The sequence below is a fragment of the Genypterus blacodes genome, unplaced genomic scaffold (genome assembly GCF_046128005.1).
Source record: "Genypterus blacodes isolate CSIRO-AG114 ecotype Tasmania unplaced genomic scaffold, CSIRO-AGI_Gbla_v1 ptg000073l_1, whole genome shotgun sequence".
Classification (NCBI taxonomy): Eukaryota; Metazoa; Chordata; class Actinopteri; order Ophidiiformes; family Ophidiidae; genus Genypterus; species Genypterus blacodes.
Genome location: NW_027466883.1, coordinates 1,001,827 through 1,027,792, shown reverse-complemented (window position 1 = coordinate 1,027,792; position 25,966 = coordinate 1,001,827). Strand labels below are relative to the sequence as shown.

The 25,966-nt window shown below is 42.6% G+C and overlaps 2 protein-coding genes and 6 non-coding genes across 9 annotated transcripts; 4 read left to right on the top strand and 4 right to left on the bottom strand.

The window, feature by feature from the left end:
* Window positions 1-1,709: 1,709 nt before the first annotated feature.
* trnal-cag (transfer RNA leucine (anticodon CAG)) lies at window positions 1,710-1,791 on the bottom strand. Its single transcript has one exon. It is a non-coding gene; the product is annotated as a tRNA-Leu (tRNA).
* Window positions 1,792-2,596: 805 nt separating this feature from the next.
* Window positions 2,597-2,737, top strand: LOC143006470 (U4 spliceosomal RNA). Its single transcript, XR_012964306.1, has one exon. It is a non-coding gene; the product is annotated as a U4 spliceosomal RNA (small nuclear RNA).
* Window positions 2,738-5,113: 2,376 nt separating this feature from the next.
* trnal-cag (transfer RNA leucine (anticodon CAG)) lies at window positions 5,114-5,195 on the bottom strand. The gene has a single exon. It is a non-coding gene; the product is annotated as a tRNA-Leu (tRNA).
* An 805-nt stretch (window positions 5,196-6,000) lies between these two features.
* Window positions 6,001-6,141, top strand: LOC143006434 (U4 spliceosomal RNA). The gene has a single exon (XR_012964273.1). It is a non-coding gene; the product is annotated as a U4 spliceosomal RNA (small nuclear RNA).
* Window positions 6,142-7,870: 1,729 nt separating this feature from the next.
* trnal-cag (transfer RNA leucine (anticodon CAG)) lies at window positions 7,871-7,952 on the bottom strand. The gene has a single exon. It is a non-coding gene; the product is annotated as a tRNA-Leu (tRNA).
* Window positions 7,953-8,738: 786 nt separating this feature from the next.
* LOC143006435 (U4 spliceosomal RNA) lies at window positions 8,739-8,879 on the top strand. Its single transcript, XR_012964274.1, has one exon. It is a non-coding gene; the product is annotated as a U4 spliceosomal RNA (small nuclear RNA).
* Window positions 8,880-14,285: 5,406 nt separating this feature from the next.
* On the bottom strand, window positions 14,286-20,702 carry gmfb (glia maturation factor, beta). Its single transcript, XM_076157515.1, has 7 exons — window positions 20,615-20,702; window positions 18,543-18,639; window positions 18,328-18,377; window positions 18,012-18,076; window positions 17,714-17,781; window positions 17,524-17,597; window positions 14,286-17,362 (listed from the first exon to the last, which is right to left on the bottom strand). The coding sequence occupies exons 1-7, from the start codon at window positions 20,615-20,617 to the stop codon at window positions 17,291-17,293; spliced, it is 429 nt and encodes a 142-aa protein (XP_076013630.1). The 5' UTR covers window positions 20,618-20,702; the 3' UTR covers window positions 14,286-17,290.
* A 606-nt stretch (window positions 20,703-21,308) lies between these two features.
* lgals3a (lectin, galactoside binding soluble 3a) lies at window positions 21,309-25,738 on the top strand. 2 transcript variants are annotated; one of them, XM_076157581.1, is made up of 6 exons: window positions 21,309-21,468; window positions 21,860-21,877; window positions 22,027-22,713; window positions 23,890-23,978; window positions 24,248-24,404; window positions 24,706-25,738. In XM_076157581.1, exons 2-6 carry the CDS (start codon window positions 21,863-21,865, stop codon window positions 24,865-24,867), a joined length of 1,110 nt encoding a protein of 369 aa, XP_076013696.1. In that variant the 5' UTR covers window positions 21,309-21,468; window positions 21,860-21,862; the 3' UTR covers window positions 24,868-25,738. The 2 variants fall into 2 exon arrangements, with proteins under 2 accessions (XP_076013696.1, XP_076013697.1); XM_076157582.1 differs by lacking the exons at window positions 23,890-23,978; window positions 24,248-24,404; window positions 24,706-25,738 and adding an exon at window positions 23,098-23,677.
* The last annotated feature ends 228 nt before the right edge of the window (window positions 25,739-25,966 follow it).

Genomic DNA, 25,966 nt, shown 5'->3' with positions numbered 1-25,966 from the left:
AAAGAGTAGGACTCTTGATTAGCTTTGCAGGTGCAATGTGCTGACAAACCTCAAACGCTGTACATTTTTTGGCAAATAACTTGGATATGCCAGAAACAGTACACTGTTTGTTTGTGTCAGTTAGATCACATGTTTTCCCTCTCTACTCACACTATGTTAGAATTAGAGTGGTGAATTGCAAAGGATGGAAAGAAAAATCTAAATGTTCTCGTCCTCGGTGGAGGTATGGTGGAGGTTAGGCAACAATTGTGGGCATGTTGTTGTAACAAAAGGCCTTTTGTTCAAGAGTTACGGCATGATTGGTTGTGGTGGAATTTGAATAGTACACTGGAGGACCTGAAAAGCCCTTGAAAGGTCTGCAGTTTGATACTTGGCACAAATACATCAAATCTCATGGATGCTAAGAAGATGGACATGGCAGCGGTGGGATTTGAACCCACGCCTCCGTAGAGACTGGAACCTGAATCCAGCGCCTTGGACAGCTCGGCCCTCACCAATACAAAGAGCAGACAGATGAGATGCAAACAATGATTAAAACTTTAACATGGAGGAGGATGGATGGAGTTTTGTTTGAAGAAAGGATCAGCCAAGCCAATGCAATGTGTATTAAAAAATGGACACCCGTGGTCCTCAGGCATTTAGGAAGGGTGCACTTAGCAGAGGATGGTTTCGATCCATCGACCTCTGGGTTATGGGCCCAGCACGCTTCCGCTGCGCCACTCTGCTCCTTGGGTGAAGTTCTGTAGACCGTCAGCAGCGTCGCACCTTCAAACCCTGACAGCATTGGAGGGGTGAAAAAGAATTCCTCCAAACTGAACGGCGTATCCTGGGTTCAATGTTGACAATGGTAAATACACAGCAAGTGAAGCAGTGCATTCTTAGTCTGGCGACAATTGTGGGCGTGTCTTTGTAACAAAAGGCCTTTTGTTCAAGAGTTACGGCATGATTGGTTGTGGTGGAATTTGAATAGTACACTGGAGGACCTGAAAAGCCCTTGGAAGGTCTGCAGTTTGATACTTGGCACAAACACATCAAATCTCATGGATGCTAAGAAGATGGACATGGCAGCGGTAGGATTTGAACCCACGCCTCCGTAGAGACTGGAACCTGAATGCAGCGCCTTGGACCGCTCGGCTGTCACCAATACAAAGAGCAGACAGATGAGATGCAAACAATGATGAAAACTTTAACATGGAGGAGGATGGATGGAATTTTGTTTGAAGAAAGGATCAGCCAAGCCAATGCAATGTGTATTTAAAAATTGACACCGGTGGTCCTTAGCCATTTGGGAAGGGTGCACTTAGAAGAGGATGGTTTCGATCCATCGACCTCTGGGTGATGGGCCCAGCACGCTTCCGCTGCGCCACTCTGCTCCTTGGGTGGTGGTCTGTGGACCGTCAGCACCGTCGCACCTTCAAACCCTGACAGCATTGGAGGGGTGAAAAAGAATTCCTCCAAACTGAACGGCGTATCCTGGGTTCAATGTTGACAATGGTAAATACACAACAAGTACTGCAGTGCATTCTTAGTCTGTCGACAATTGTGGGCGTGTCTTTGTAACAAAAGGCCTTTTGTTCAAGAGTTACGGCATGATTGGTTGTGGTGGAATTTGAATAGTACAATGGAGGACCTGAAAAGCCCTTGGAAGGTCTGCAGGTTGATACTTGGCACAAACACATCAAATCTCATGGATCCTAAGAAGATGGACATGGCAGTGGTGGGATTTGAACCCACGCCTCCGTAGAGACTGGAACCTGAATCCAGCGCCTTGGACCGCTCGGCCACACTACCTTTCAGTTAAATGCTACACACGTGGTTCAATCAAATCCCTCACCAATACAAAAAGCAGCCAAATGAGATTAGATTAGATTAGATTCAACTTTATTGTCACTGCCTGTCACAAGTACAAGCAACGAATGCAACGAGATGCAAACAATTTTGAAAAATTTCAACGTGTTTGCGTCAGGTAGACCACATGTTTTCCCTCTTTACTGGCCTTAAGCCACACTATGTTAGAATTAGAATGCCGAATTGCAGAGGATGAAAAGAAAAGTCTAAATTTTCTCGGCCTTGGCGGAGGTACGCAATCTCATGGTTGAAATGAAGGGACCTTAAAATTCTCCAATGTCTATGTCAACACTGTGTTTAACCTTTGAAATTTCCAGAATGGAAATGGTTGCATGACGGTCAACATTATTTGCTTGTTTCCAATAAAACTGATAGTTGATTCAACACACTTTGTTGGAGATTGTTTGTGTTCTGGTAAGGTTTCGACCAATACACTGCACAGGGTGTTCGGGAGTTGGACTCTGTCTCGGCATGCATTGCTCGAGAGCCAGGTAAAAGCTTGGACAGGTCACCATTGTATCACAGGGTCTTTATCGGTTTAATATTTAAATTTTAGACCACTCTTTATTTAGTGGTGATGTATTCTTATACATTTGAGTTTCATGTATGTGGCCTGTATGCTTCATATCGGTATGAATTATATACTGTATATACGGTGTATTACTTACGGCAGAGATGTATTTGTGTTAAACCCTGACATACAGTATGTGGAGCTGACACACTGCTGTCTTCTCTCAGCTGTGTCATCAGCCTTGCGCAGTGGCAGTATCGTAGCCCATGAGGTCTATCCGAGGCGCGATTATTGCTAGTTGAAAACTTTACCCAATACCCCGCCATGACGACTTGCAATATAGTTGGCTACGGCAATTTTTGATAGTCTCAAAGGAGACTGACACAATGTGCATATTAAAAGAGTAGGACTCTTGATTAGCTTTGCAGGTGCAATGTGCTGACAAACCTCAAACGCTGTACATTTTTTGGCAAATAACTTGGATATGCCAGAAACAGTACACTGTTTGTTTGTGTCAGTTAGATCACATGTTTTCCCTCTCTACTCACACTATGTTAGAATTAGAGTGGTGAATTGCAAAGGATGGAAAGAAAAATCTAAATGTTCTCGTCCTCGGTGGAGGTATGGTGGAGGTTAGGCAACAATTGTGGGCATGTTGTTGTAACAAAAGGCCTTTTGTTCAAGAGTTACGGCATGATTGGTTGTGGTGGAATTTGAATAGTACACTGGAGGACCTGAAAAGCCCTTGAAAGGTCTGCAGTTTGATACTTGGCACAAATACATCAAATCTCATGGATGCTAAGAAGATGGACATGGCAGCGGTGGGATTTGAACCCACGCCTCCGTAGAGACTGGAACCTGAATCCAGCGCCTTGGACAGCTCGGCCCTCACCAATACAAAGAGCAGACAGATGAGATGCAAACAATGATTAAAACTTTAACATGGAGGAGGATGGATGGAGTTTTGTTTGAAGAAAGGATCAGCCAAGCCAATGCAATGTGTATTAAAAAATGGACACCCGTGGTCCTCAGGCATTTAGGAAGGGTGCACTTAGCAGAGGATGGTTTCGATCCATCGACCTCTGGGTTATGGGCCCAGCACGCTTCCGCTGCGCCACTCTGCTCCTTGGGTGAAGTTCTGTGGACCGTCAGCAGCGTCGCACCTTCAAACCCTGACAGCATTGGAGGGGTGAAAAAGAATTCCTCCAAACTGAACGGCGTATCCTGGGTTCAATGTTGACAATGGTAAAGACACAACAAGTGAAGCAGTGCATTCTTAGTCTGGCGACAATTGTGGGCGTGTCTTTGTAACAAAAGGCCTTTTGTTCAAGAGTTACGGCATGATTGGTTGTGGTGGAATTTGAATAGTACACTGGAGGACCTGAAAAGCCCTTGAAAGGTCTGCAGTTTGATACTTGGCACAAACACATCAAATCTCATGGATGCTAAGAAGATGGACATGGCAGCGGTGGGATTTGAACCCACGCCTCCGTAGAGACTGGAACCTGAATGCAGCGCCTTGGACCGCTCGGCCGTCACCAATACAAAGAGCAGACAGATGAGATGCAAACAATGATGAAAACTTTAACATGGAGGCGGATGGATGGAGTTTTGTTTGAAGAAAGGATCAGCCAAGCCAATGCAATGTGTATTAAAAAACGGACACCCGTGGTCTTTAGGCATTTAGGAAGGGTGCACTTAGCAGAGGATGGTTTCGATCCATTGACCTCTGGGTTATGGGCCCAGCACGCTTCCGCTGCGCCACTCTGCTGCTTGGGTGATGTTTTGTGGACTGTCAGCAGCGTCGCACCTTCAAACCCTGACAGCATTGGAGGGGTGAAAAAGAATTCCTCCAAACTGAACGGCGTATCCTGGGTTCAATGTTGACAATGGTAAATACACAGCAAGTGAAGCAGTGCATTCTTAGTCTGGCGACAATTGTGGGCGTGTCTTTGTAACAAAAGGCCTTTTGTTCAAGAGTTACGGCATGATTGGTTGTGGTGGAATTTGAATAGTACACTGGAGGACCTGAAAAGCCCTTGGAAGGTCTGCAGTTTGATACTTGGCACAAACACATCAAATCTCATGGATGCTAAGAAGATGGACATGGCAGCGGTAGGATTTGAACCCACGCCTCCGTAGAGACTGGAACCTGAATGCAGCGCCTTGGACCGCTCGGCTGTCACCAATACAAAGAGCAGACAGATGAGATGCAAACAATGATGAAAACTTTAACATGGAGGAGGATGGATGGAATTTTGTTTGAAGAAAGGATCAGCCAAGCCAATGCAATGTGTATTTAAAAATTGACACCGGTGGTCCTTAGGCATTTGGGAAGGGTGCACTTAGCAGAGGATGGTTTCGATCCATCGACCTCTGGGTTATGGGCCCAGCACGCTTCCGCTGCGCCACTCTGCTCCTTGGGTGATGGTCTGTGGACCGTCAGCACCGTCGCACCTTCAAACCCTGACAGCATTGGAGGGGTGAAAAAGAATTCCTCCAAACTGAACGGCGTATCCTGGGTTCAATGTTGACAATGGTAAATACACAACAAGTACTGCAGTGCATTCTTAGTCTGGCGACAATTGTGGGCGTGTCTTTGTAACAAAAGGCCTTTTGTTCAAGAGTTACGGCATGATTGGTTGTGGTGGAATTTGAATAGTACAATGGAGGACCTGAAAAGCCCTTGGAAGGTCTGCAGGTTGATACTTGGCACAAACACATCAAATCTCATGGATCCTAAGAAGATGGACATGGCAGTGGTGGGATTTGAACCCACGCCTCCGTAGAGACTGGAACCTGAATCCAGCGCCTTGGACCGCTCGGCCACACTACCTTTCAGTTAAATGCTACACACGTGGTTCAATCAAATCCCTCACCAATACAAAAAGCAGCCAAATGAGATTAGATTAGATTAGATTCAACTTTATTGTCACTGCCTGTCACAAGTACAAGCAACGAATGCAACGAGATGCAAACAATTTTGAAAAATTTCAACGTGTTTGCGTCAGGTAGACCACATGTTTTCCCTCTTTACTGGCCTTAAGCCACACTATGTTAGAATTAGAATGCCGAATTGCAGAGGATGAAAAGAAAAGTCTAAATTTTCTCGGCCTTGGCGGAGGTACGCAATCTCATGGTTGAAATGAAGGGACCTTAAAATTCTCCAATGTCTATGTCAACACTGTGTTTAACCTTTGAAATTTCCAGAATGGAAATGGTTGCATGACGGTCAACATTATTTGCTTGTTTCCAATAAAACTGATAGTTGATTCAACACACTTTGTTGGAGATTGTTTGTGTTCTGGTAAGGTTTCGACCAATACACTGCACAGGGTGTTCGGGAGTTGGACTCTGTCTCGGCATGCATTGCTCGAGAGCCAGGTAAAAGCTTGGACAGGTCACCATTGTATCACAGGGTCTTTATCGGTTTAATATTTAAATTTTAGACCACTCTTTATTTAGTGGTGATGTATTCTTATACATTTGAGTTTCATGTATGTGGCCTGTATGCTTCATATCGGTATGAATTATATACTGTATATACGGTGTATTACTTACGGCAGAGATGTATTTGTGTTAAACCCTGACATACAGTATGTGGAGCTGACACACTGCTGTCTTCTCTCAGCTGTGTCGTCAGCCTTGCGCAGTGGCAGTACCCTAGCCCATGAGGTCTATCCGAGGCGCGATTATTGCTAGTTGAAAACTTTACCCAATACCCCGCCATGACGACTTGCAATATAGTTGGCTACGGCAATTTTTGATAGTCTCAAAGGAGACTGACACAATGTGCATATTAAAAGAGTAGGACTCTTGATTAGCTTTGCAGGTGCAATGTGCTGACAAACCTCAAACGCTGTACATTTTTTGGCAAATAACTTGGATATGCCAGAAACAGTACACTGTTTGTTTGTGTCAGTTAGATCACATGTTTTCCCTCTCTACTCACACTATGTTAGAATTAGAGTGGTGAATTGCAAAGGATAGAAAGAAAAATCTAAATGTTCTCGTCCTCGGTGGAGGTATGGTGGAGGTTAGGCAACAATTGTGGGCATGTTGTTGTAACAAAAGGCCTTTTGTTCAAGAGTTACGGCATGATTGGTTGTGGTGGAATTTGAATAGTACACTGGAGGACCTGAAAAGCCCTTGAAAGGTCTGCAGTTTGATACTTGGCACAAATACATCAAATCTCATGGATGCTAAGAAGATGGACATGGCAGCGGTGGGATTTGAACCCACGCCTCCGTAGAGACTGGAACCTGAATCCAGCGCCTTGGACAGCTCGGCCCTCACCAATACAAAGAGCAGACAGATGAGATGCAAACAATGATTAAAACTTTAACATGGAGGAGGATGGATGGAGTTTTGTTTGAAGAAAGGATCAGCCAAGCCAATGCAATGTGTATTAAAAAATGGACACCCGTGGTCCTCAGGCATTTAGGAAGGGTGCACTTAGCAGAGGATGGTTTCGATCCATCGACCTCTGGGTTATGGGCCCAGCACGCTTCCGCTGCGCCACTCTGCTCCTTGGGTGAAGTTCTGTGGACCGTCAGCAGCGTCGCACCTTCAAACCCTGACAGCATTGGAGGGGTGAAAAAGAATTCCTCCAAACTGAACGGCGTATCCTGGGTTCAATGTTGACAATGGTAAATACACAACAAGTGAAGCAGTGCATTCTTAGTCTGGCGACAATTGTGGGCGTGTCTTTGTAACAAAAGGCCTTTTGTTCAAGAGTTACGGCATGATTGGTTGTGGTGGAATTTGAATAGTACACTGGAGGACCTGAAAAGCCCTTGGAAGGTCTGCAGTTTGATACTTGGCACAAACACATCAAATCTCATGGATGCTAAGAAGATGGACATGGCAGCGGTGGGATTTGAACCCACGCCTCCGTAGAGACTGGAACCTGAATGCAGCGCCTTGGACAGCTCGCCCCTCACCAATACAAAGAGCAGACAGATGAGATGCAAACAATGATGAAAACTTTAACATGGAGGAGGATGGATGGAGTTTTGTTTGAAGAAAGGATCAGCCAAGCCAATGCAATGTGTATTAAAAAATGGACACCCGTGGTCCTTAGGCATTTAGGAAGGGTGCACTTAGCAGAGGATGGTTTCGATCCATGGACCTCTGGGTTATGGGCCCAGCACGCTTCCGCTGCGCCACTCTGCTCCTTGGGTGATGTTTTGTAGACCGTCAGCAGCGTCGCACCTTCAAACCCTGACAGCATTGGAGGGGTGAAAAAGAATTCCTCCAAACTGAACGGCGTATCCTGGGTTCAATGTTGACAATGGTAAATACACAACAAGTGAAGAAGTGCATTCTTAGTCTGGCGACAATTGTGGTCGTGTCTTTGTAACAAAAGGCCTTTTGTTCAAGAGTTACGGCATGATTGGTTGTGGTGGAATTTGAATAGTACACTGGAGGACCTGAAAAGCCCTTGGAAGGTCTGCAGTTTGATACTTGGCACAAACACATCAAATCTCATGGATGCTAAGAAGATGGACATGGCAGTGGTGGGATTTGAACCGACGCCTCCGTAGAGACTGGAACCTGAATCCAGCGCCTTGGACCGCTCGGCCACACTACCTTCCAGTTCAATCAAATCCCTCACCAATACAAAAAGCAGCCAAATGAGATTAGATTAGATTAGATTCAACTTTATTGTCACTGCCTGTCACAAGTACAAGCAACGAATGCAACGAGATGCAAACAATTTTGAAAAATTTCAACGTGTTTGCGTCAGGTAGACCACATGTTTTCCCTCCTTACTGGCCTTGAGCCACACTATGTTAGAATTAGAATGCCGAATTGCAGAGGATGAAAAGAAAAGTCTAAATTTTCTCAGCCTTGGCGGAGGTACACAATCTCATGGTTGAAATGAAGGGACCTTAAAATTCTCCAATGTCTATGTCAACACTGTGTTTAACCTTTGAAATTTCCAGAATGGAAATGGTTGCATGACGGTCAACATTATTTGCTTGTTTCTAATAAAACTGATAGTTGATTCAACACACTTTGTTGGAGATTGTTTGTGTTCTGGTAAGGTTTCGACCAATACACTGCACAGGGTGTTCGGGACTTGGACTCTGTCTCGGCATGCATTGCTCGAGAGCCAGGTAAAAGCTTGCACAGGTCACCATTGTATCACAGGGTCTTTATCGGTTTGATATTTAAATTTTAGACCACTCTTTATTTAGTGGTGATGTATTCTTATACATTTGAGTTTCATGTATGTGGCCTGTATGCTTCATATCAGTATGAATTATATACTGTATATACGGTGTATTACTTACGGCAGAGATGTATTTGTGTTAAACCCTGACATACAGTATGTGGAGCTGACACACTGCTGTCTTCTCTCAGCTGTGTCGTCAGCCCTGCGCAGTGGCAGTACCCTAGCCCATGAGGTCTATCCGAGGCGCGATTATTGCTAGTTGAAAACTTTACCCAATATCCCGCCATGACGACTTGCAATATAGTCGGCTACGGCAATTTTTGATAGTCTCAAAGGAGACTGACACGATGTGCATATTAAAAGAGTAGGACTCTTGATTAGCTTTGCAGGTGCAATGTGCTGACAAACCTCAAACGCTGTACATTTTTTGTCAAATAACTTGGATATGCCAGAAACAGTACACTGTTTGTTTGTGTCAGGTAGATCACATGTTTTCCCTCTCTACTCACACTATGTTAGAATTAGAGTGGTGAATTGCAAAGGATGAAAAGAAAAATCTAAATGTTCTCGTCCTCGGGTGGAGGTATGGTGGAGGTTAGGCAACAATTGTGGGCGTGTCGCTGTAACAAAAGGCCTTCTGTTCCAGAGCTATGGTATGATTGGTTGTGGTGGAATTTGAATAGTACACTGTAGGACCTGAAAAGCCCTTGAAAGGTCTGCAGTTTGATACTTGGCACAAACACATCAAATCTCATGGATGCTAAGAAGATGGACATGGCAGCGGTGGGATTTGAACCCACGCCTCCGTAGAGACTGGAACCTGAATCCAGCGTCTTGGACCGCTTGGCCCTTTACCAATACAAAGAGCAGACAGATGAGATGCAAACAATGATGAAAACTTTAACATGGAGGAGGATGGATGAAGTTTTGTTTGAAGAAAGGATCAGCCAAGCCAACCCGTGGTCCTTAGGCATTTGGGAAGGGTGCACTTAGCAGAGGATGGTTTCGATCCATCGACCTCTGGGTTATGGGCCCAGCACGCTTCCGCTGCGCCACTCTGCTCCTTGGGTGATGGTCTGTGGACCGTCAGCAGCGTCGCACCTTCAAACCCTGACAGCATTGATTTTTTTATGTTATTCAATGTATTGAAAAATGGAAAGGTGTTGCCCTTAGACGTCTGGGAACAGTGCACTTAGCAGAGGATGGTTTTGACCCATCGACATCTGGTTTATGGGCCCAGCACACTTCCGCTGCACCACTCTGCTCCTTGTGTAATGTGGACTGTCAGCACGGTCGCCCCCTCAAACCCTGACAGCATTGGAGGGGTGAAAAACAATTCCTCCGAACTGAACGGCGTATCCTGGGTTCAATGTTGACAATGGTAAATACACAACAAGTACTGCAGTGCATTCTTAGTCTGGCAAGAATTGTGGATGTGTCGTTGTAACAAAAGGTCTTTTGTCCAAGAGTTATGGCATGATTGGTTGCGGTGGAATTTGAATAGTACACTGGAGGACCTGAAAAGCCCTTGAAAGGTCTGCAGTTTGATACTTGGAACAAACACATCAAATCTCATAGATCCTAAGAAGATGGACATGGCAGCGGTTGGATTTGAAGCCACGCCTCCGTAGAGACTGGAACCTGAATACAGCGACTTGGACCGCTTGGTCGTCACCAATACAAAAAACAGCCAAATGAGATGCAAACAATGTTAAAAAATAAGGAGGATTGATGTTGTTTTGTTTGAAGAAAGGTTTAGTCAAGCAAAAGCAACACTTTGACGCTGGCCGCAGCGAGAGCTTCATCACTGGGAATCGGTTCCACGTGAACCACAGTCATGTTGTGGTCACTCAACGCTGTACAAGGAGATATAGCCGACATGCAAATCACAGAATCCCAGACGGTGGAGCATGTCAGACCATACTTCATGAGCATCTCGTCAATTGTCTGCTGCTTTTCGCATTGCACCTTCACCATCAGCATCTTTTTGTAAGCAGACAGGATGACCATGACAGCGTGAGGAGCCTTGGGGGGGAGAAGATGTCATAAGTGTGTGTGCAAAATGTGTGCAGTCACTCCGTCTCTCCCTCTTTCTGTTTCTATCACACGCACGCACACACACACACACACACAGACACACACACACACACACACACACACACCGCCACACACCCGGGAAAAGACACTTCTTGACGGGCGACACAACCTGGCATGTCCCCCCTACGTAAACATCCAGCAACAAGGAGGCTTACATTTTCAGCACCAAGGCCAGCTGCCGAGGCGCTTCGATAGAGGCCTTGCAACTGTAGCACGAAGGACAGCTACAGTTGTGTATGAGCGCGCGCAGACAAAAGCATCGCGCTGCGTTGTGCGTTGTGATTATTGGGGGAATAAAGCGTCCTTGAGGTTTTCATGCTCCGTTTACGAGTCCACAATCAATCAATCAATTTCTCTCTCTCTCTCTCTCTCTCTCTCTCTCTCTCTCTCTCTCTCTCTCTCTCTCCCTCTCTCTCTCTCAGACAAATGAGATGCAAACAATGTTGAAAAGTAAACACGGAGGAGGATGGAGTTTTGTTTGAAGGTCAGTAAAGCCAATGTAACCTGTATCCAAAAATGGACGTTTACAAATGCGTACCTTCAAACCCTGACAGCATTGGAGGAGTGAAAAACAATTCCTCCGAACTGAACGGCGTATCCTGGCTTCAATGTTGACAATGGTAAATACACAACAAGTACTGCAGTGCATTCTTAGTCTGGCAACAATTGTGGGCGTGTCGTGTCAAAAGACCTTCTGCTTAGGAGCCATGTGGTTGTGTTGGAATTTGAATAGTACACTGGAGGTCCTGAAAAGCCTTTGAAAGGTCTGCAGTTTGATACTTGGCACATTCAAATCAAATCTCAGGGATCCTGGCATGGCGGGATTTGAACCCACGCCTCCGTAGAGACTGGAACCTGAATCTATTCACACTCAAGGGGTAAAGCTCCTTGCAAATGAGTGACGCCGGTGACGGGACACATTCATCGGGACGCAGCGCTTCATCCGCTGTGGACGAGTGGCTCATTTATGCATCGTAACCCTCAGTGAGTGTCTGCTACTGTAACGGAATTTACGTAAAGTTCATGTTCACCTTCGCTGCGGTAGAACGAGAAACGTGACGTCACTCAATTCGCTGGACACCGGCTATATGTATGCGAGTATGGGATTGACGTCAAGGGGTGACGTCGCCAGGGGAGCAATATATGATAAACACACAGATGAGCTTCAGTCAACATTATATGATTGATCACTTCATGGACAACAGCACAGTACAACTGCTCTCTACAATTAAAACTAACGAAACTGCCGATCTGTAAACATGGATAATACAAGCACCTGTGTGGGAGAGCATCACCAGATGATGAGGATGCTCACTGAGAGGAAAGATCTGTCCACAAAGCTGCAGGACAAGAATGAGGTCCTGCAGAAGCTTCTGGAAAAGGAGAAAAGGGAGACCTTAGCTCCAATAGCTGTCCAGGTCCAGATGGAGGATGCAAACAACAGGCTCCAGCAGCAGGAGGAGGAGGATGATAGAGACATGGACCAGGAGGAGAAGGCATGGTTACCCAAGTGGATAGCAGACTCAGACAGAAGGAGCCAGAGAAGGAGAAAAATTAAAGATAAGAAGAAAGAGACAGAAGAGGAGGAGGATGAGGAGGGGGAAGAGGAGGAAGAGGAAGAGGAGGAGGAGGAGGAGGAGGAGGAGGAGGATAGTAACATGGATGTGGAGGAGAAGAGGTGGCAACATAAGTGGATAGCAGAGATGATTCTCAGACTGAAAAGGGAGTCCGATGCTATGTTCCTGAATACTTTGGACCCCTTTGCTGATGAAACTAAGGATGGTGATCCACACCTAGTGGGGACAAATGACTATATCCACATCAGAGTCCAGCATGGCAGGGAGATGCTCACCACTGTCCAGGGCATATCGGACATCTATGATAAGAAGAAGCTGCTCAAGGATTTCAATAAAAAGTTTGTCTGCAAAGGGAGAGTGACTGAGCATAAAGAATATGGAGAAGTGATCCAGCTGAAGGGAGACCAGAGCAGCAATATCTGCCAGTTCCTCACTGAGATCAGTCTGGCTAAGAAGGAACAGCTCAAAGTTCACACAAATTCTAGAAGCAGCACTATTAAGAGTAAAAAATAACTGAAATAAGGAGTAACTGAACCTTTTCATTAGTATTTATATATTTTTTGCCATTTTACTTTGCAAAATTTCCAAAATAAGAGATGTACTTTTGTTATGTTATTTTATTTTATTTTTGTATACATATATATATTTATTGTGATGATTGATGTTCATGTTTTGTTACAAAATACATTTTTTATAAAAAGTTGTGTGTTTGTGGTGGATTCTACATATTCAGATTCACATTCATGTTGCATGGCGACGTTAACTGCAATAGTAGTGTAAGACAGACAGATGCGGTGATCACTATACATATTCATCTCATTAAAATGTTTTATTCTATAATGGACATGATGAGCGGCTTTGATTCCACCCCTTAAATGAAATACTTCATACAAAATGACTCAAAATCTGATCATTTCCCACCTGTTATTAAGTACGAAATCACCACATTATCCTTGGTGTGTTTGTGCTTCCATCATATTAAGGGAACAGTGTGACAGTAGATCACAGGTGTTAGAATACAGTTACACAACAAGTTGGTCTGAAATGTTGTTCATGTTGCAGAATTTACAAGGGTTCAGGTTCATACATCAATGATTTATCACAGGGAATGATTCTATATATTTCACTATTTAGGTGATGAATCCAGAGGAGGTGGAAGAATCTGAGGGACAGATATGAAGGAACTGTAGAATTCCTTTTCTACTGTTCCAGAGGGAGGGGGAGTGAGTTGTGTCATCACTCCCTCTTTTTGCGTGCTTCTCTCCTCATCATAATTATTGCTGAAGCAAGTTGTTGTGTTTCTGACAAAATCCCCAAAACACATATTAACATGTGTATACACTTGTGTCTTAACTATACACAACGCTTTATTAAAAAAAGGTGTACCTTCAAGTGTGAACACATAGTTTAAGGGAAAACGAGATATGTAAACAGATTGTTTCCTGTGTGAAGGTTTCACTGATGACTGTGACAAAGCCACTCTGGCCTTTAAGTGTCACACAGGGCTCACATGTGCTTCACAGGTGTGAGGGGTGTAGTTAGAATACACCCCTCACTCTGACTAAACACACATAGATGATCACTGGACAAAACTGAGAGCACATTTCAAAATAAGAGATAATGTTCCATTGCAATTCCAGCACAAAATGACTACCGAAAGTTAACAGCACGGCCCCAACCCCAACCTAGTATTTATCACTCTAAATGACATACATGGTACTAGAATACTGTAAAGAAAAAAAAAAAATATATATATATATATATATATAAAAAAACTCAATACAATGCAGTCTTATGTAACAGAGGCATTAAGCTATTGCGACAATGACCTCAAAATTGTGTTAATGCCTCTCTCACACATTGTCAACAGAACCTGAATATCATCACCTCACAAAGGAAGGATTTACAGTGAGGCTGTAGCAGGTTGTATTGGATTGTACAGCTGTAGCTAAGAAAGTGTCCACGATTTGTCTTTGCTGCTCACATGAGATACGTCATGTAAATTTAAACAAATGAAGCAGTATGTTTCATCTATGACAATGAACCAAATAAGACTACAAACACAGTAGAGTAAACATGTCAGTCATTTAATTGAGACAACAGACATTTTATAAAGTATGGAAAAATACAAATAGTTCACACATTTCACTGAGGCAGCTGGCCATGATACTGATTTCAGGCTTTTTTTAATGAATAGAAAAAAATGCTATGCAGTTACTCTGCAAGGACAGCTAAAAAAACAGCTGCACAACAAAAATCGATTAAAGTAAAAAACTCATTTATACCACAGGTTCACTGCAGAGGAGGTTCAATTTCCTTTAACAACAGTTGATGGTTTCTTCGGAAAAGAACAATACACAAAACTACAAACCTTACAGACTGATTAAGATTCCAGTTTAGGAGGACAGATCTGCTTGATGTTGCATTATTCAATTTTTTACAGTAGGTTTTACAGTAGCTCACCACATTTTAGACGTTTAAAGACGGATTAACAACTGAACCCTTTATTTTCCCCACATTTTAAATGAATCTGTATTGCTGTTGTCAAAACAAAAAGGTTAGTAGCCCACAGACAGCCTTTAATGTCAGACACATTACTTTCTTTTTAAAAATGTACAAATCTTCAGGAATTAAACTTGCATTATAATGGGTTGTGTATTTATTACATTTACAAAGTTGCACTTTTATAACAGCAGCAATGACGTTTCCACATCAGTAGACAGCTAAATAAAGGATTACACTTAGTTATATCCCATTGTTCCTGTTCAAGGTAAAACCCTGTCCTGACATAGAATAAATCCGTAATAATTCATGTAAATATTGTGATTTACATGAAATGGTGCTTGTGCACTCATCTGAGTCAGATCTTGGACATTGCAGATCTTAAAGTTAAAAATAAGTGTGTAAAAAAACATCACCGTCCACCAACACAGCTTTTAAATCATCTTGTTCCCCATCGCATTCTCACAAAACCTTTTGTGTTATACACAACAGGTTGTCATTGTGGCCTCGAGAAAATTGTGGTAGGTAGGTGGGTAGGTTTAGCAGTATGAAATCCGTTACCAAAGTCAAAGTATTTCTGAAAAAGACGACATTGACAAAATCACATGGATTTAATTTGTGCCTGTAATTCTGTAATAGGAATTACCAATATTTGAGTCAATATTAAGCTTTGAGGAAGAATCATCCATCTCAGATAGAAAGTGAAGGTTCCTCCTTCACATTTAGAAAAACTGAATTGTACTTTTCACATTTTATTTACACGTGTCAACACATTTCAGAAAAGGCAGCAGCCAGATTGTGTGCTACCATTTAATAAGTGATCTCCCTGCTGTAAGATGCCACGAATCTTTAAAGCGTCAGCAGGACTGCTCTGCAGAGAAACGCTGCCCTGGGGCCTTTTCTGCCACGACGACACAATCCAGGAGCAATTTAAAGCATTCAAATAATCAAACATAAACTTTAGACCCTAAACTTTAAACCAGTATCACACCTAATTTCTAGTGAATAATAGTGTTAAAAACACACTTATCTTCCGTTACTGTGAACTCTGATAGCAAACTGATTGCAGTATGATTGGAACATAACCCTCCCTCAGCAATGCGGTTGACTATTGATCAAGTTGAGGGAATGCTGCCACCAAACCTTCACTGACAGTCATCTTACTTTTCTTTTACTTGTTCAAATCGAAATACTACTAGTATGATTCTTCTGATTGGTCGAACTGTATTTTTGTTGTGTTAAGTATGAAAACTGGAATGAGTGCTGCACTTTTTCCTACCCACATATGAAGCACAACTGCCATTTGAAGGATTCTCACGCTTCCTCAACACGGAGCACACCGAGGCCGTGACCACCATGAAGCAAAGTGACTTTACAGCAGAGAGGCACAACACTCAAAAACATTGAAAACAGTAAACGCTATGAAGCATAATAGTAACCAACAGTCTCCCAAAGGATACAGTAACCCACAACTATATTGTTGCCCAGGAGAGTAAAAAGGTGAGGCAGGTAAAGTCGCAGTGTGTTCAGTGACTGGAAACAAAGGTTAGTTTGAGTAAGACGTTCTGTCTGAAACACAAGACGCTCTATCGGGAATATATATCAATACTGTGAATGTAAAATGGTGCGGGTCAAAAGGTAAATCCTTAAAAGCTTCCGCTCTGAGTCTGGTGGCCAGAGTCTGGTTATCAGGGAAACGCACTAGTCGTTGGGTTTCTGCCAAATTGGTTGGCGTGTGCAGCTGACGGTACAGAGACACAACAAACACACGATAGGAGTGCCACTCATCAAACGGTCTTAGTAATTTGGTGGAGACAGCAGTGACTAGTTTCTGAGATTAGAAATGCCTTCAACTAAATACTGATGGAGAACAAACAAAAGTCGATATTAATCTTTGAATTGTAGCTACGATTGTTCAGATGTTCTGGCAGGATGTGCATTTTTTTTCCAACAAAAAGGAAAATGCTACTATAATGTGTGACCATAGATAAACTTGTGAGAACTAAATAGCAATTTCTAAAAAACACTACTCATATCAGATTATAACAAGTTATTGAAAAAGATCAAAGGTGACTATGACTAACAGAACCGGTTATAATGCCTCTACATTTCTCCTCAATGCTAAGGAAGGGCGGAGGAATATGATCTTTCTGTCCGGTTCAACAGCTATGGAGTGTTACCTCAGTACAGACACTTAACTGGTACATGGAGAGAGTGTATGAGAGATAAAGCCGGCCTGCATCAAACAGTCATTTCCATTTTCTATGGGCATGGTTCAAGTTTACCTCGTTACAACAGTTTAGTGCGGGACACGCGTCAGCCACAGAAAAGTGTAGATTTCTGTGACTGTCGGAAGGTCCTGGCACATTTTGAATTACAACGAGCGGTAAACCTCACCTAGCAGACTCCAGAAAGAGGTCAAACAAAGCACATAGAGCATTTAAAAACACTGATTGAACACAGGTGCGGAACGTAGTGGAAGTGAATATTAATTGTGGTGTGTTCTCCCCAAGGAGGTCGTGCAGGTCGTCTGGATTCTCCTCGTCACAGCTGGAGCCTCCGTACCAGACAGCCTTAACGGAAGAACCCAAGTTTCTCTCTGAGCCATTCCTCTGAGATGTCCTCCACGTTTCTGACCTCAAACACCTGGAAAACAAAATACAATAGGATAGAGCATATTAACTTTAGAACCTTCATTTCAGTGTAAGGCATTTAGCCAACAGAAACGTAACAAATATCAGATAATGCAATAACTGGTCAGCCCCGCATCGGTAGTCAGTGTTTGAATGTAAAGGAGGCTCACTTACCTTGGTTAGTTGTGCGGTGTGCACCAGTATGTTTTTGCTTCCTGCATACATCATCTGCTGCTGTGGTTTGCAACCTGGCCAACACAAACACACCAATACTATGTTGATGTGGAGCAGACACATTGTCTACCTTCTGACAACACTGCTCTAATTTAAGGCACAATAAAATAATCTCTTGGGATGACCTTACCCTGAGGACTGGAGAAGATGAAGCAGAGGGGATACGAAGTGCGTCCATCATCGTGGCGGTACTTATAACTATAGACAATAAATGTTCTCGGGGCTAAGGACAGTTCCTGTACTTCATGTTAGTTGACTCACTCTTAATATGGTAGAGGTGAAAACAGTATAGACAGAATTATATTGTAAAGGACCCCTGAGCTAAAACAGTCAACAAAAGCAAAAATCAAAGCTGAATATACCAAAAATGTACCAATTAATTGTTAATCACAGACTGAAGATACAAAACACTGAAATCATGATGTCACTCATTGAAAGGATATCTGGGCTGTCTTTCGGGCAGCTCACTCGGTAGATCGTCAGGTGAGATGTCCTAAAACGGTCAAAGCAAGGCCTTAAGTTACATTTTAACAAACATAATTTAGCCATTAACATCAAACAGCTGACTAGACAGACTTTGTAACGACAAAGTTCAACTGCTCTTATTCTTTATTAAACACTTGGTGCACTAATTATCACAGTTCCAAAGCAGCTGTTTGTGGTCTAGACATTTTTTTAAAAAGTCAAGTACGAACATGGATCAGACCAAAAGCTACTAAAGATTGTAGAAATACATGGATTTACCTCGTGCTCCTCATCAAGTACGATAACATGCTTCTCCATATCAATCTTCACTAAAAAAACACAACAAAATGTGTCAGATGTATGAAAAACGCTGAAACGTCTTAAAAAATGATTATTGATGTCATTGGGAATCTGGAATGGCACATCAGAACCAACACCTGAAGTCCACCAGTCCAAAGTACTCAAACTCTCTGAAACATACGCTCAGTACTTACTGATGATGGCGGCATTATTCGTCTCCTTCCGTAAACGAAACTTCTCCAGCTTTTTAATCAGATCTGGATCGATGTCACAAACCACAAGTGTCTCACTCTGTGGAAAAAGGGAAATGCAGAAAATAGTACAATGTTTAGTTAAATGCCAAATCCATTTATTAGGTTAGATATTAGGTGATCAGTGCACAAACGGGTGCAGCTCAATAAATAAGAATATCATAGTCTTCCCCATGATTGTGTCTCCTACTGAACCAGACTGAGAGACACTTCAAAGGATCAGGAAACCTCAGCAGGTGATTTGAGTTGATGAGCTGATTAGAGTGAGACACTGTGAGGCTACAATATTGAACTCCTTCACAATATTAACATTTTCTGAGATACTGAATTTGGGGTTTTCATGAGCTGTAAGCCACAATCATCAAAATTAAAACAAATAAAGGCTTGAAATATTTCACTTTATGTGTAATCAATCTGTACTATATGAGAGTTTCACTTTTTGAATTGAATTACTGAAATAAATGAACTTTTTCACAATATTCTAATTCATTGAGCTGCACCTGTAATATACATTTCTCCTTTTACCTTTAAAAACAGAAAAGAAAAGCATGTACTGTATATTGTAGTAGATGATGAATTATCTGCTTTAATGTGGTGGTGCTCCGAGTGTATACATGACAGGAAGCTTCTCCATGGCCACACCTATCAACTCTCTCTGTTGCCTGTAGCTTCTATCCCTTCAACTCATTTAGCTATAAGGGAACAACACACTACATATAATTTGCAGAAGGTACAGCTGCTGAAGCCGTAGCTGGTTCGCAGACATCGTTTCTGGGTAGAATTAACCTTTATTACTTTATGTTAATGTAGGGGAGGGATTTTTATTTTTGATCAGAATTTCTTGCCATCAAATGGATTTCTGCATGCTTAAACTGACCTTACACCATCATGATGTGACTGTTATGTCACAGCTTTCATTGGTGATCTGAATTTGATGCATTTCCCATTTTACACTGCTTCCAATAAGTTGATAGTTGATGTTCAAATGCATTTAAAGCTCTCTGAAAACACTTTTAATCCAAGAGTAGGTGGTTGTCTGTAAACAGGACCCAGTTACTGAACAATTGTATGCATCCACACAAATCATTACATAACTGCATCACAAAGAAGTGCTCTCTTTGAGATTTATTTGGTAGAGGGCCAGTCTCAATACCCTGCAGAACAGTTAGCAGAGGAATTCTATAATTACACCTTAATGAACAGAAGGCTGGTGGGTGCCAGGGTTTGACTGAGCAGAGAAATCTTCACAGATTAAGAAGATGATGGAGCGTGTGCGTGTGTGGTTAGGACAAAGAGAATCATGAAAGGATAGGAACAGTGATGAAGAGCAGGCAGAGAAACATCTGCTTAAATTCTTTCAGCCACCTTGATAGACACTTCCAGTTTAACTGTCTAATTGGAGATAATAAGATTTGTTTCAGCACAGCAAGTCGAAAATTGGCCTATTAGATAAACTGGGATATTAAAATATGTTTGAAGTTGATAAGAATTCCAGAGATGATAACAGTCCCGACGGAGGCGAGCGTACAGATAGGCAGCTGCTCATTCCAAGGCGTGTTGCGGCACATCAGCTAGCCGCAGAGTCAAGCTCACCACACTATAACAGGAAGTTCGCCTTCATAACAAATTTCTCCATAGAAATATGCTGGGAATCGCCTTGACAACAAAAAAAACATTACATCATACTGACATATTTATTAATTGTCATTCATTTTCACCACCTCGCCAGATAACGTGTGCGTTTTATTTTCTGGCAAGACGCTGTAACATTCCTGTTCATATGCAGGATTTTTATTTTGAAGAAATAGCGGAAAGCCTTTCGCATTGTAGCTATGTCAATCCCGAAACAATGAAAGAGGGTGTAACTATTGCTAGGCTAACAGGCTAGCGCTATCAAATCTGCGACCCCACTTTTAAGAGTAGATGAAACTGGAAACTTGTTCAAGTACACAAACGGTGAAATAGCACAATGTAACGTGACAGCCCCTCTCTCGTATTTAACTGCACCAACTCACCATTTTGTAGAGTTAAAACGTGCCGGAAGCTGCAGCTGCTGATCGTGATGGTGCGGAAGCTTTCAATGTTTTTTTATGTTTTTTTTTGACTCCACATCATCTTGTGACTACTCTGACCAATCACATGTCCCCGCCTAGAAAACCTGACATAACTCGCCTGTATACGTCCAAAAGCTGGTTACATTAATTCATAATTAATGTGTTTTTAAAATATAACAGTTTGGTCAGAGTTTACGACCGAGTTTTAAAGTACTGTCCTATTATCCCCTCCCAAAAAAAAGAAAAACAATACGCAGAAAAAAATAGACATGCCAATGTATCTTTTCACCCGCCATTATAAGTCAAATAAATGAAAACAGTGGAGTCTATAGTATACTTTAACGTACGACGTGTCTGAAAAAGGTTGTATTTCTAAATATACAGTGACTGTATTGTGTTAGTTTTAGGCCAAGAGTGAGACAGAGTGACAGACAGAGGAGTTCTTCCTCCTCAATGTTTAGGTATGAGCATCAGATGAGGATGAAGAAGACGGACACGGTCAGACATTTATACAATAATTTAAACGATACTGGTAATTAGTTTTTACATTTTTAAAAGTGTGCGTGTGTGTGTGTGTGTGTGTGTGTGTGTGTGTGTGTGTGTGTGTGTGGCGCTCTGGCACGCGCCCACCCTTCGCAATACGTCAACTCTAAAACATCGTGCGCGCGCCTCCCTTTCAAGAGTTCTACTTGCGTTAGCTCCGTAGCTCGTAGTAGATCACAACCGTAGCTTGTTAGCCGGCTAACTGGCTAACACAGTCGGATAATTCAGCATTTTACCCGCTGACATCTCAAAGTAGTCTCTCTTCTGGCGAGGTAACGTGACAACTCAAGTCTTTGTTTCTGTAGACACTATGCAGCTACAATAAACAAACGAGCTCACATACTACCAACAGTTAGCTGCTGTTAGCTGAGCATTTAGCTACTATGTAACATCACTTAATTGAACACTTAAAGGCCAAACGCTCATTACAGTGCAGCTACAGTCAGTCTGAGATTTGCTGTAGCTTTCTGGTTAGTTATTATATTGAGGCTAAGTACTTTCTTGACCACGTACATGGAGTTTGTTGATCACCAGTTTCGAATGGAAACATTTACTATGTCGTTACTCATAGAGCCTCTGGATGATTTGCAGCTTGCGAAATTCAACTGTATTAACTATGTTATAAAACTAGTAACCGCTGTGTCCTATGTTGTTTTCTCTTAGATCATGGCAGACTTCTCGGTGAGTGAAATTGTACATGTTTCATCATTTTATTATGTTTGGTTTTACATGTAGCCAAGTCACTTGTTAATTATCTCTAGCATGTTGTACTTTCTTTTTGTCCAAATTTTAGACAGACCAAGTTACCTTTATTTTCTCTTTCGCTTCAGCTGACAGACGCTCTGGCAGATGACAGCCCCAGCAAGGCTAATAAAATAGGACATAAGAACCCCTCTGCTGCCAGCAACGCTCCCTCTGCAAACCCAGGCTGGCCCGGTTCAGCCCCTGGAGCTCCGGCCCAGCCCTCTGCTCCGGGTGAGTTTGCAGGTGGACCATCTGCGCCCGGATTCCCAGGACAGTACCCTGGAGGTCAGGGACCATTCCCCTCTGTTCCCGGGGCACCAGGGCAATACCCAGGACCTCCTTCAGTGCCGGGTGGGTTTCCCCCAGGGATACCTGGACAATTTCCACCTGCACCAGGGGCTCCAGGGCAGTTCCCATCTGGTCCTGGAGCTCCTGGACAGTTCCCTGGGCATTATCCATCTGAAGGAACTCCTGGACAGTTACCTGGAGGCCCCGTTCCCTACCCAGCTGGACCATTTCCTTCTGGTCCTGGAGCTCCCTCTGGTCCTTATCCTAATATGCCTTTCCCAGGTGTACAGCCAGGAGCAGGAAATGGGATGTATGGACCAGGGGGCCCAGGCGCATTCCCCCCTGCTTTCCCTGCTGGAGGCTTTCCTCCAATGCCCTCAGGGTCATGGGGACCACCTGCAGGAGGTTTTCTTCCTGCCCCTGGTCCCTTTGGTCCTGGGCCAATGGGGCAGTATGGTGGACATCCAGCTCCAGGAGGCATGCTGGTGAGTACTGACGCCCTTTACAATTGACAGTGTATTTCATTTAACATGTTTCCCCTCACTTGTCTATGAAATGTGCTATAAGAATACAGTTGCCCTGCCTTGCTTAGCTCAATTCTGATATGCTGCCCATATGCTGTGCCTCTGGTGTATAGTGGAGTATTTTGGTGTGGTGGTCTTTGGGAATATCAGTGTGCCACCTGCTTTTGGTCTAGCGACTGCTGTGGCTGGTGATCCAAAGAATGTGATCTTCCTGCTCTATTGGGTTAACTGGAGGATGCTGAATTGATATCGACGGCTGCATGTTGGTGGTCTCGGGCTCTTCGGGGTGTCAAGTTAACAACAATTCCATATTTAGTTATCGAAATCTTTATTCTTGTCTTTCAGCCCAGATATTATCCACCATATAATTGAAAGCATGAGCTCAACTTTTCAGTCGGACAAGGACATCACTTCCAGAATCAACTTATGGTTTGATTAGGCCACACGGAAATGTGCCAAGACTGTTTATACTGTGTCTCCCTGTCAGAGGTTCCTACTGAGGTCTACAGTTCCATCACCCTTTTGATCTAATGCTATTACTATGGATTGCAATATGATTTTTATGATTTTTCCATTTCAAACAATATTCAGCTTCCTCTGTAAAGAACACTTGATTTTACAATTAATATATGTCTATTCTTTAACCCACATATAATTGTCACAGTGATTGTGCATTGATACATTAAACTACATTATACTGTTTCCTGTCATTTTGTTTTCAGGTTTTATTCAAATACATTTTAGGATTTAAACAATCTCCACACTTCATATAAACAGTTTATTGTTATTTCTCATTGTGACTTGCACAAGAGTGTGCAGCTAAACTGATGACTCATTGGTGTGTTGGAATAGGAATTTGGGTGAGGTCAAATATCTGAATGTTTGACCAAGGTTTTCCATCTTTATTTTTAGGACATTAAATAAACACCCCAGTAGTTACAATTCAGCTAATTGGTGATTAAATATGTACATTTCTTCTTCTGCCACCATTGAGTTAAACAGGGCAAACACCATTTAATTTTCTGTTTTTTATTTATTTAATTGATTAGTCATAAAATAATGAAACCATTCTTTTCAGTAAGTAGTACCACAGTGAGTGTGAAATGTGAGTCATGTGATGATACAAATGTTTTGCAGATGGTGCCGTACGATCTCCCACTTAGTGCTGGAATCATGCCCCGGCTTTTAATCACTATAGTTGGGGAACCTGTTCCTGGTGCAGACAGGTATCAACGTCATTTAATTCTGCTATCAGTGATGCTTTCTGTTTATATGACAAAACAGTTTTTCAAGGCCTTATGACAACATTGCATCCATCCAGGTCTTAAAATTAGTGGTCAAACGCCTTCATGGTTTAGCCCACATACACAGCCATGACAAAGTAGACTTAAGTCGTATTATTAGTATGTAATTTTGAGCTTGCACATATGAATTGAGTCATTCAAGTTTGCAAGATTGTTGTCAACATTCAGTAATGCTGACCCTTTTCTTGCAGGTTCCAAGTTGATTTCATCAAAGGTGCAGATGTCGTCTTTCACTTCAATCCTCGATTTCCTGAGCAAACGATTGTTCGAAACTCCAGCCTAGGTGGATGTTGGGGGCCAGAGGAGCGGGAAGGTGCCTTCCCATTTGTTCAGGGCCAGCGTTTTGAGGTATCACTGCATCTACATTACAGCTGCACAAGACTACAACACTCAAAGTATATTCAGTGTTTTATACATTTATACAGTCTAGATTTTGAGACAAATGATCAGCTGAGGCAGAACTATTTTTTTCTCAGTTGTCATCTGCATAGTGATTGTGTTAGCTCAGCCGGTCATGGAGGGAGGGGAAGAGGAGGTGCTTTGTACTGTATCTCTTTCCCTCGCTGACCTTGATCTGTTAATCTAAAGTCAATTTACTCATGATGGCTTTAACTTTTCGGGACTCTGACTTTGTATGGTGTTCCTGCAGCTAAAGATCCTTGTGGAGGAAACAATGTTTAAAGTGGCCGTGGACGGCACCCACGTGCTGGAGTATGAACACAGAGTTGGCGGACTGGAGGAAGTGAACCTGCTGCGAGTGTTCGGAGACATCGCCCTCTACAGTGCAGCCCCAAGCATGATCGACAACTGAGACACAAACCATATGCTGTACAGGAGACCTAGATCAATGTTTACCACTGTATTTGAAATCTTCTCAAATATTTTTCCACATTTGATGGGAGTTACAGGGCACATAGTCACCAGTGCAACCTTTGACAATGTGGCACTTGATCATTTATCATGTTGAGATGGCAAATTAACCCAGGTCTTGCACACTATAATCCCTTGCATTTTTTTCTGGTAAATGTCTCATTTAATAGCTACTCACAATCCAGTATATTTTATGATATGACAATATGAAAGTAGTGAATGAATTGTACCTAAAGCAGTTATCGCACATGTTTTAGGGGATTACTAATTTATGGCTGATTGTAGGCCAAGTGGCAAAGTGTGATTTATCCCAAACAGTTTGGCGTATTTTCTGTTACTATGCTGTATTTTGTATATGTATTCTGTCCTTTCCGTTATCAACGTCATGATATGCCTTTTGTTTATGGTGCATGAGAGTGTGATGCTGAAAATCAACATGGTCACTGGCCTTTCGTCATTACTGAGTGGCCTTCCTCCCCCTCTCCAAGCCTCTCAGTCTCTGGCCTTTGAAAATTAGTTATTGGTGAAGTTAAAATTATTTATATGCCAACTTTGATTTCTCACTTTCCTTAGTACTTAACCCCAAGTGTTCTTCTCTGGACTGGACTGGAGGCCCACATTTACTAAATATGATTTCAAGTTAAGTCAAGCCTAATAGAAATTTAGGCTGAATGAATGAATGAAAAAGGAGAAAAATTATAATGAAAACTAAACTGTTAAAAAAAGTGGCAGAGGCCCAGATTTGTTGCCAAAGAGAACTGGTACAGTATTTTGAGATTATACGCTTATAAATAAAAGCAACAAACCAATAATGACTGGTTTTATTTTTTCAAACCTACTCTACCTGGTTGAACACTTCAGATGCATACTGGAAGTTGGCAGCTGACAGGTTTCCCTGCCTGCGCTGTGTTCTCAGAATGTGTATGGCTTCTAGGATGGATCCAACAAAATAAGGAATAGTTTTACTTGATTCCACAGTGATTAATATACACTTAGAGAATGTAAAACAAACATTATATTCTCATTGTCCTAGATAGGTT